General features: G+C 38.1%; 1 protein-coding gene across 3 annotated transcripts in view; it reads left to right on the top strand.

Moving 5' to 3' along the window:
- The first annotated feature begins 858 nt into the window (after nucleotides 1-858).
- LOC125242145 (clathrin heavy chain-like) overlaps nucleotides 859-11,760 on the top strand; it is a 54,146-nt gene continuing 43,244 nt past the window's right edge. For 2 of the 3 annotated variants that reach the window (XM_048150854.1, XM_048150853.1), the window contains exons 1-4: nucleotides 859-1,003; nucleotides 1,159-1,264; nucleotides 2,349-2,574; nucleotides 9,801-10,055. In XM_048150854.1, the coding sequence (XP_048006811.1) occupies nucleotides 1,223-1,264; nucleotides 2,349-2,574; nucleotides 9,801-10,055 (523 nt within the window). In that variant the 5' untranslated portion in view covers nucleotides 859-1,003; nucleotides 1,159-1,222. Of the gene's footprint in view, nucleotides 1,004-1,158; nucleotides 1,265-2,348; nucleotides 2,575-9,800; nucleotides 10,056-10,142; nucleotides 10,240-11,760 lie in introns of those variants that run through there. The other variant, XM_048150855.1, reaches the window with a different exon arrangement.

Genomic DNA, 11,760 nt, shown 5'->3' with positions numbered 1-11,760 from the left:
ACTTTATGTTTTATGGCCGCTGTACACACATGGCCAACAGTTCCACCAACCCCCTTGGCCATGTGTGTAGAGGGCTACTTGGCCGTAAGTTGGCAGTTGGCGCTTGCGCTTGCCGGCCAACCGATTCGTGTCGGTTTTTTGTCCACACATCAAAGGATCTTGGCGCCAATGGCCAACTGCGTTTACACGTTGGCGCTTCATTCAGTTGGTCGTCAGCCGTCAGAGAGGACAGTAGTGATATATTTACGAAAATAATAAGTTTATCTATGCCAATAATAGTGTAGATTTTAGGAAATAAAATAACCTTGCAAATGTTTAATGTATTTCCTAAAAAAGATAAATGTTCTTATCAGAATATTCAAAAAATTGTTAATATTGCAAATAATTTAATTCTACTACGGGGTTATTATTTTTTAATATTTTTTTTCTGACAACGTCTATGACCAAGAATTTCCTAGATTTTTTCATTACACGTCCATCTTTCATGAAGAGCCAATGCCAAGTGATTGGTTCGCCAATGTGTAAACAGCGGCTCTTATCTTGGCCAAGGGGTTTCACAAAGGGCTGGTGGAACCGTTGGCCATGTGTGTACAGGGGCCATTAAGTAAAAGCTACACTTCTTGATTTCTTTTTGTTTTGTTTGATTTTTTTTGGGCGGGTATCCCATGCGGGTCAGTGTTGCTAGAAGTTTTATTAAGAATCAGAATATTATTATAAATTTTCATAAAAGAAAATAAATCAAGTAGATTTCTATTCTTTTCCTAACAACATTAAACTTTATTTTATGGTATAATTCTTCTAAATAAAAGCCAACCATTCACAAATTGATTGTGAATGCATCGATTACTCATCGCTTAGTCTACCTTTCTTTTTCTCTCTGATATCTGCCATTTCATTTGTATATGTGGCAGCTGCGGGTGTTGTAGAATTTTTCGTAATTTCTCTACATATTAAAGAAGTTATCAAGTCCTATTTTTCCTTAATGTAGAAATAAATCGATTGTGTGAGTGAATAAATAGCTACGTCATTATAAATCCATAAATTATTTCATAGATATTCGGCCGTTGTCATTCTCGCTTTCGAGAACGCCATGTTGATTGTCAAAAGTGTTTTCCGATGAGACAGCAGTGAAAAGAATTTTTTGTGTTATCATTTCAGACTGCGATTTGGAAGAGTCGCGTGTAATTTAAATCGGTCTAGTTAGAGTGAAGATCTAGCAGCCATGGCGCAAGTATTGCCTATTCGGTTCCAGGAGCACCTGCAGGTATGTACGCCCATCGATTCGATGAACATAGACGTATAGCGGCTTGACGGCGATGATAGATGATTCAGGTGACGAGCAGAGGGTGTCTGATGGATGTTTACCGCGTTATTATGTCGGATATGGAACAATAGTAGCTGGTAGTGACATTGCGCAATTACGGTTGACAGTTTCCACCCCCTGCTTGCGCCGTCGGGAGTGGGTGCCCGGTATTGATTTGCTCCACATTCACCTCTGTATCATATGTTTCCAAATCGTTGCCAAAACTCATTAGCCAGGTCAATCCCGCGCTTTCACTCACTTAAATTCATAGAATTCCTCCATGCCAACTTTTACTTTGAATGAAAAATCTTTACTCACTTTACACATTCATTGATAACATATTTCATTCATAGTCTCAAGAGGCGCCCCTTACTATCTTACTTGAATTCACAAGTTTTCAAATCTTATAGGAATCTAATAAAAATAAAAGTATCATACTGAGAGGGAACCTAGTACTTAACAGAATTTGTATTATTGACAAAGAACAAAATTATATCATTTACACAAGATAAAGATAATGAATAATGCTTTTGGTCTTTATTGTTTGTTTTTTAAAATAAACTCTTAATAAATAGATTGCAAACTGAGCTTGCAAAGTACCAACTAGGCATTTAAAGTTCCAGCTACCCACTTAATTGGTAAATTTAGTTTGTTTTAAACATTTATTCTAATTAAATTTTAAAAACCTCTCATAAAGTCAGTTCTCATACTCATAATGGGACAAGTGGCATACTAGAAGAGAGGCCTGTGCTTAGCAATGGACAATGAAAATCTCATAATGATAATGATGATGATTCATAATGTTGACTTTAAAATAAGTATGTAATATGTCTTTTATCATAAACTAGTGTTGATCTGGTATACTCTGCCAAACAAAAAGCATTATCATTAAGATAAGCCATATTATTAAACAACAATATTACTTAGGGCTTTAAATTAAATGGACATACAAACCATTACTTCTTATATAGTATTTACATCCTTCTGTCTTCAACCATAAGTAATAAATCAGTTTGTCAAACAATAATGAATGTAATTGTTACAGCTCACAAATGTTGGCATCAATCCAGCTTCCATTTCCTTCAACACCCTCACAATGGAGTCAGACAAGTTCATCTGCGTCCGGGAGAAAGTCGGAGAGACTGCAGAAGTGGTCATCATCGATATGGCGGACCCAACCAATCCTATAAGAAGGCCGATCAGTGCTGATTCAGCTATAATGAATCCGGCCAGCAAGGTTATTGCACTGAAGGGGAAGGCTGGTGTTGAAGGTAAGATTTTTTGTTTTTGCTGGTTGCTATAGTTACCTGGGGCAGTTCCTAACTCATTCAGGTTACGCAATGCCTAGAGAACTGGTTGTATACACCTGGACTATCCTAAAGAGATATATACCTTAAGAAAAACTGAAAGTGTTTTTAGAATGTATTTTTGTGGTGTTGATAAGTTTCTGTGGTTGTACAAACCTTTCCTGCTGTAACTTTATCATGCATTAAGTAACATTAATGAGTTGCTTGGTGTATGTAACATTTTTATCTAATCAGTGATATTAATCTTCTCTTGAGATCAAATAATAGAAAATCATCTGTTTGTATACATGCATTGCCATTCTTCAATTATTGATAAGATCCACAAAAATATTGGTGTTAAAATACAACTTTGCCCCCTTGTATAACAAATAACTATTATTTTTACTTTATCTCAGTATTTAAAACAGAATTAAAAAAATATGAGGAGTGAGTCTCCAACTCACAATTTAAATTGCTTTTTATTCCCTTTACTGCCTACTGTTATCAGGAAGCAATTATTAGAACTTTAGCACAAGTGATAACACAGCGAGTATTATAAAAACTGCCTCCAGACACAATTGGCTGGTTACCATTATCAGTCATGGATGTGGGCTCAAAATAAACAAAGTATAGTTTGGTTAGAGTTATGTAGGAGGGGGCCCACAGAAAACTTATGGAATATTCAAGTGTTTTGATTAAATTTATCTTGATAATATTGTTATTAATTTTTCAAAATTGTCAGGTATTTTTTACGCGATTCATACTCAGAATCCTGCACGGGAAGCATGGTCGCCCATGCTTCCCGTGCTGATAGGAGAAAAAAATGTCCACAAAAAAATTTCCAAATCCAAAAAAAAAGTGGGGTGGAGGTGGACAACTTTAAAAAAAAATGACCCTAATACAGAGTTACATAGTTCAGGCCACAGGTTTGTGTGGTGTACTTCTTTAAAAGGCGCGTACACTCAGTGCGAGCGGCGCCACAAGACAACTCCTTTCCGTCGCAAATGGCCAAGATGTGCCACGGTAAAGCAACACGCCCTGACAGGGAGAGGGAAACGCGCATCTTTTTGAAAATTAATTTTGATTCGTGTTTTGAGAATCCATTCTATTCAGGCTGCAGTAAAGACATACTTAGGAAACGAAATATAGTAGGCAATTGGTTCTTACCTGCCTTTTAAATATTTCGTGCATAAATTATTAAATCAATATCATGTATATTCTCAATAGTTTTCAGTTTTTGTTACAGAAAAGAGACAAAACTGTATATAATACTTCAATACAATACATACTAGTTGTAAATTGATCTTTCACATCCAATGAACATTTCTAACTAGTTGTCACATCACAACACACCAACTTTTTAATAACTTGGTTACATCACGCATAAAGCCGCCCCTATCGGGATAAAGATAACAGGCCGGCTGACTCATGCATACATTACCCCGAATTCTGTGCGTTCGTTATTGTTTACTGTTGGCAACACGCCCCGCGTCAACTGACCTTTGAATTATTGGAACTGTTTTTGTGACCCTACAATTAAGACTACGTAAATAAGGCATTTCCTCTTTGTTCGACGTCAAAACACGTAATGGCCGCTGTACACATGGGGCCAACGTTTGGACCAACCCTTGGAGCACCCCCTTGGCCCAGATAAGAGTCGCTGTTTACACATTGGTGAACCAATCACTTGGCATTGGCCCTTCATAAAAGATGGACATAGAATGGAAAAGGCTAGATAATTCTAGGTCATTCATTTGCAAGGGTATTGTATTTCCTAAAATCAACACTATTATTGGTATAGATAATCTTATTATTTTCGTAAATCTTTCACTACTGTCCTCTCTGACGGCTGACGACAAACTGAATGAGGCGCCAACGTGTGAAAGCAGTTGGCCATTGGCGCCAAGATCCTTTGATGTGTGGACAAAAAACCGACACCAGTCGGTTGGCCGGCCAGCGCTAGCGCCAACTGCCAACATACGGCCAAGTAGCCCTCTACACGCTTGGCCAAGGGGTTCCACCAAGGGTTGGTCCAACCGTTGGCCCCATGTGTACAGCGGCTTTAACAATAGTTTTGGCCATTAGCCGGGTACACTCAGAGCGAGACACGTCGCAGTTTCTTCGCCCGGCAAATGCACATGCGTTTTGTTCGGCCGAGCAACCTGCCCTGCCTCGGCTGAGGCACGTCTACATAGCACGTTTTCCGCTCGAGAAAATTGCCTCGCGAGTCGCGACGTGCCTCGCCGTGTGGACCCGGCTATGCACGATGAAAAATATTTTCAATTTGTAGAGTATTCCAAATTTCATATCGATAGCATAAGTAGTTCTCGATATATTAAGTAATGTGACAGACAGACGGATAGAGCCGCATCATAAGGGTTCCTTTTTTACCTTTTTTAACCCCCGACGCAAAAACGACGGGGTGTTATAAGTTTGACGTGTCTGTCTGTCTGTGTGTGTGTCTGTCTGTGGCACCGTAGCTCCCGAACGGGTGAACCGATTTCGATTTAGTTTTTTTTGTTTGAAAGCTGAGTTAGTCGGGAGTGTTCTTAGCCATGTTTCATGAAAATCGGTCCATTATGTCGCGGTCGGGGGTTTTTTCAAAATTTTAATTTTAGTATACGGAACCCTAAAAAGTACGTAGTAAACTAGGATTTTTGCTTTACTAAGGACTGTAGGATCTTTTTACTCGTATGTTAGTGTTAGTTTATATGCTCGCTCGTTGGAATCGTTCAGAGAACTTCATTGAACATCGAGATTTTAAGAAATTTTAAAGCACTCGGTACCCCTGTCTCTAAAAGTTCAAGCTATAAAGAAGGTTATAGTGCTAGGAATTGCAATTTTTTTGCGGAAGCCATTCTGTTGCGTCGCGCATACTCTTGAAGTGTCGCGACGCCCCCTTTTGCACCGCTTTTGTCAGCTTAAAAACCTTTGATCTAACTTAGCCTTTACTGATAAAGGCAGTAATTTAGCTACAGTCAGGATCAACATGCAGCAACAGCAACACGTTCTAGTAGTAGTACTTAGTAGTATAAGTAGTAGTAATCACTTTATTGTGTACAACAGATTTATATATGTACCTACAGTTTACAGGAACAGAGGTACAAATGCGAACTTATCTCTATAAGGGATCTCTTCTGACTCTCTAGCACAACTTGCCTTGTCGCCCGTGAGTCCATACTTGAAGTCGCGCTTGATGTATGGACTCGCGCGCGACAAGGGAAGTTGTGCTAAAGGGTCTGATTTCTTCTAGTCTCCATAAAGGAAACAGAACGTGTAGCTGCCATTTTTTGATGAATTAGGTATTTTTGGCATTTGAAGTCTACAAATAAAAACTGTATAAGAAATATTGAACATCACAAAAATCACCACATTTCTTGTTGTATACAGACAATATTTATAAAGAAGTCATTGAAATTCAGGGGTGGCCCTAAGTTATTAATTTCACATAACCCATTCTTGTTTTATGCCCGAGTCACTGTCATATTACTTATGCGTCAGTGCGTTTTAAATTCCATACGTGTTCATTCGACGGACACGATCGTAAAATAAAAGTATGGGTTCGCTATGTATTAAAAAAATCGTTTTCTTTCATTCTTGAGCTCTTAGAGTTTATTTTATAACAGGTAGGCATGAAAATCATGTCGTATATCAACATGGAGAACTGAATTAGCTTGAACGTGAACCCTAAAAGTCCTTGACCGTACAAGGTCGCTATGCTAACTCTATTACGGGCGCAATCATTTTAATAGTACATTACATCAGAGGCCGGGAAAATGAGGATTTCCGGCCAAGTGGGTATATACGGATAGGGATACGAGGCCGGGAATCCGTTTTCACGCCGAGGCATGTATAGTGCTTTTCTCAAACATACAATGAAATAAAAAAAATGCTCTAAAGGACAATATTTTATAAAAAAAAGTTACTTTGCAGGCCTAGGCCTAAAAAATAATATGAAATCCCTTTACAGTCCTCTCGAGTTGTTGCGCCCAAAAAGCGATACTTCCCAGCCCATTTTAAGGAACGTAAAGACAATATTTCATTGCATATTTGAGAAAATGTCTTTGCCAAAATATCCCCAACTTTTACTACAGCTAAAAATGTGTATTTCTACTACAAAGTTTGTACTTTATTGTACAATTAATTTTCATACCGGAAAAGGAGAACCCTTGCTTATTTGTACTTGACCGGCGATGTTGATGTCACTTTCGATTGACCTTGATAGGCATAGCATATTCTTAAAAATATTTCTACGTATACGTAGAAATATTTTTAAGAATATGCTATGCCTATCAAGGTCAACGGCCAGGGAAAATATGGCAAAACATTAGGTATAGGCGGTTAAAATATAATGATTACCTTATGTATATACTCGTATATGTATATAATTTTTTTATATGGTTTCGACCGAATCTAGAATACCTAACCTCCGGTTCAAGAAATATGTTTCTGTCGGTCACTAGAATCAAAATGACTATGTATTTTGTATACAGAAAGGCGTCTTAAAGGGATCATAATATAAAGTCAGCTGCAGAGAAGAGACTTTAAATATGTGTGTCGACATTCGCTTGCCCTTATTCCAGTCATTCGGAAACGGCGCAGCATGTCTTCCTCTTGCGTACCTCTGTAATCTCTGTATCTCCCGTCCCGTCATCACATCATTCACGGCCCGGCCACGACATTGGTCTAAGCGCGACAGCGGTGAGCGGCGGCCATACATTGGAGCGAGACACAGTGATCGGACTTTTCATTCGCACGTATGGTCGCGCTTAGACCAATGTCGTGGCCGGGCCGTCACTTGCTTTTCTTTGATATCATCTCCCACGCAATCCTTTTTACCTTTTCCTCTCCCGTTACTTTCTTCCACATTCATTCATAATACCTTTCTCGTCACATGAGTCACATGACTTTCACCCCTTCGCATCACATGACCATACCATGCTAGGCAATTCGATCTTACTTTTTCGAATAAGTGCATCATCGAATAGCATGTATTCAAATGTTCACATTTACAAACCAAAGCTAAAAATATCTATTACCACATCTGACTCTGACCTTTTATTAAAACAAGTACTACAAGTGTCCCTATAAAGTATAGATACTCCCGTATCGATTAGCCTGGCCACGTGGGCGAGAAAATTAGGACAGGTCGTAACAAAAACGCAATTGGACTCTGAAGGGCGATCAGTTACGGCTGGAAGGATTTCTGGAGCTTCGCGATTTGCGACATTTCATTTAATATTGAACATGTTTTGTAGAAAATGTTATATCTAGCTTGTTGCTGCTAACAACAATTACAGAAATAATAAAAGTGTATATTGTTTTATGAAAGAAGGTATATTTGAGACTGCTGTGAAATAAATGTATTAATGTAGGCTTAATTGTTATTGTTATATCCTCTGTAAATATTGTTTGTTTACAAAAACCGTAGGTACTTCTTCTTTGTCCTCGCCTTTTCCCGTTACGCGGGGTCGGCTTTCCCAATCTTGAGGCGCCATGAATTTCGCTGATGAGCATCGAAAAACCGTAGGTACTACTCGAAAAAAAAAAGATAATATGGTTATAGTAGGTTCAGTTTATAATAGGTCCTTATTACCCATCTTTCATGGAAAGCCACATTATATTAATATTATTCACTTTAATTTTATCAACAAGGTGCTTGAACTTCCTGAGCTCTAAACTGCCAAAAGTCAATTAACATCAATGTGCGGTTCCGTATTAATTCATACAAAGCGAAATAATCCTACCGAGTCATTAACATGGTTAGCACATGATTGCCGCGAGAGTATGTCGCCGCGAGATAGACTACCCGTCCTTATGTCATTAGTACAATAAAAAGAAGACGTGTGATCTATCTCGCGGCGACATAGTTTCGAGGCAATCATGTGCTAGGCCTTCTGTACGTATCTAAAACGATATGTTTTTATAGGCCTTTATGCAAAATAAAATAAGGTGTAGATCTGTTTATGACGCCGGTAAGCATCTTTGTTCGTTCAGCTATTTTCGACTACTACGACTACAACCTAAGCATCAGATTTTAGAACAAAGATCAAAAGTAAAGGTTACACTTTTGATCTTTGTTCTAAAATCAGATGCTTGGGTATCTACTTTAAAGAAAATACTTTCTTTTATTTGTGGTTATTTATGACTTTGTTGAGAAGGAATATAATATTTTTAATAATAAATTCATAAAGAGGACCTCACACGAACATGGAACTGTTCCCGTAAATTGATTATCTAGATAAAGGGCACACAAAATAATGTCCATTCATTGTAGGTACTGAAAACATAATATTCTTTTCGGAAATCTATATTATTCTCCTTGAGTCTATTCTTCTAGTATGATTTTTTTATAAGTAAATAAAGAATAAACCGACTGTTGATAACACCTAAGATTACTAGATAAGGAATTTAACTTTACCATTAGTCATACGTTATCAAAATCAACTAAGTACCTACTTATAGTTATTTCATAGTATCCCAATTTTGCATCGGAAAATAACTGGGAATACCTAAACATGGGCATTAATAAAACATGTTTATATCGTAAAAAAGTTAAAATGTGCAGATAACAATTTGGCATTACCCCCAGTTCCCAGAAACATTGTATTTGCGTAATGTGTGGGCGAATGTACACAAAAACTTGTATGTACGCAAACAAACAACTAATACCCAGCCTAGTTATATAATTATGTACTTTTGTGTTTATACGAGTTTGATTAAATACCTCATAAAATTCGTAAAGTTCTTCAATTAGAAATAGGTACTCGTAAATCAATAAAAAGTGGATGAACATTGTCTTTGAATAAACATTTCCACGATTGCGAATAAATCCACAGCGATTTGGCAAATAATTCAAGACTCAGATAGGCAAGGCAAGAAGTTGCTTTGCTTGGGAGTTTAATGCCACCTCCGATTATTGAGCTGAGGAATTAACACATGCAATGCAACCGATCGATCGCTTGCAAGTTCTCACACTATCTGATTTATCTGAAAGAGAATCGACATCGGGCATATTAATGTCAATACTAACCAATAATAATTACCAAATCCTTCGATTAATAATAAAAACCGTACATAGAAATTACATAGTACAGCGTCGAGTTTCAATTAGACACTTGAATGTAACGAACCGTATCTCAATGGGTTACAAAATAAAGTACCAGAGAACCCACTTGAACAATCCATTAAACTAACTGTATTGTCCACAGCCCAAAAGACACTACAGATCTTCAACATCGAGATGAAATCCAAAATGAAGGCCCACACCATGACCGAAGACGTCGTTTTCTGGAAGTGGATATCCCTGAACACACTTGCCTTGGTCACCAAGATGTCAGTGTACCACTGGTCTATGGAGGGCGACTCGACGCCCGTCAAGATGTTCGACCGGCATTCTTCGCTCGCTGACTGCCAGATTATCAACTACAGGACTGATCCGAAGCAGCAGTGGCTTCTGCTTGTGGGTAAGTCTTGCTTAAAACCCTCTGTAGATATCCCTGAACACACTAGTGACAAATATTTCGCACAACTAGTCTGTGGAGGATGATTCCACGCCCGTCAAGATGTTCGACTGGCACTCTTCGCTCGCTGACTGCCAGATTATCAACTACAGGACTGATCCGAAGCAGCAGTGGCTTCTGCTTGTTAGTAAGTTTTACTTTAAACCCTCTGTAGATATCCCTGAACACATTAGTGACAAAGACAAACAGTCAGATACTTGGTAAGGACTGACAATGATTAGATACATTTTAGTGTATTTTGTCATTCAATTCAAATCAAATCTGTTGAAACCTTATCTCATTGCAAACTGATTTCTCTCTCAATCAAATCTCTTCAATCAAAATTATAAAAATACTAGGTCTTGGTCCTATGCATTTTATAAAAAAGTGATCAATTGTCATCGACACACCATAAATTTGGAACTCTTCGAAGTGGGATTGATTCTTCACCAGTCAACAGTCGGCGACTAGGTTAATAGCGAAGACTTCCGTCGCATACGGCTGGTTAAATAAACATTGTCACATTCAAACTGTACTCAATACTCGTCGCGACCCGTGAACGAAGTTATGAAATATCTCATTTAACACCTCGCTATCTCTCTTACACATCAGACTTGGCATTATAATTAGAAAGAGAAAGTCGCCATGTCGAGAGATTTGTTAAGCACATTCATATGGTTTCAAGCCACTTTGACCTGTGGTCTACGGCGGGATTGAATTAGGCTATTGATATCGGGTTATTGACTTAGTAAAGTGAATTATGCCGTCCACCATCTAAAGTGGGTCACTTTAGTAAGTACTAGGAGTTCCCTAACAGGTGTGGCGTCGCTTCTTCCTATTTATATTGTAGAGATGACGAAAACGTGACGCTAAATGTACGAAACACTAGAGAATTTTAAATATTACTGTCTGTCGGGCCCACTGATTTAAACTTTCTCGATTTTTACACATTATTAAAATTGTAAACGGGACTTATTCGTATCGACGTTGGAGGTCAGTTTTATAACTTAGTTATACGCGATTATGTCTCGTTTACATTACATTATTAATTATGCATCGGGGACAGTTTTATCTCTTTGCGAGTCGCCCGCTTCTAAATATAACCGAGATAATTTAAATATATTTTCGGTCAAACATGTTTTGTCTATTTTTGGTAAATACAACTAGGGCCTACCTGCAGCGGATAACAATAGGTCACGCATGGTATGTCCTGCATAAATTGACTATTATCGACCCACTCTCAATGGATCACGCAAAAAAGGGGAAACCTGCTTATAAAGTCTCACATAAAAAAGGTAAACACCGACTCCCCTCGTCACTGCGGGTGAATGAAATTGAATTATCTCTTTTACGTCTCCGTTTTTATGTACTTGAGTCATTTTATTTCGTTTCTAACTATGTCAAGAACATCGACTTCTGACACACAATTTTATTAAAAATATCCATCTTCACACGAACGTCTACGAGTAAGTAAGTATAGAATTACCTGCACATGTAATATTATCGTATGGTTTCGTCGCAAAAAAAGGTTGGCGAAATATGTTGTAAAAAGTTTAACCCTAAAAAAGGTAAACACCGGCGACCCCCTATATCGTTACGGCGGGCGAATGAAAGTCAGCTAATCTGAGCTATCTCTCTTATGTGTTGGTTTTTTGTTCTATGTACATAA

The sequence above is a fragment of the Leguminivora glycinivorella genome, unplaced genomic scaffold, assembly GCF_023078275.1.
Source record: "Leguminivora glycinivorella isolate SPB_JAAS2020 unplaced genomic scaffold, LegGlyc_1.1 Scaffold10, whole genome shotgun sequence".
Classification (NCBI taxonomy): Eukaryota; Metazoa; Arthropoda; class Insecta; order Lepidoptera; family Tortricidae; genus Leguminivora; species Leguminivora glycinivorella.
This window is presented reverse-complemented; position numbering and strand designations above follow the sequence as displayed.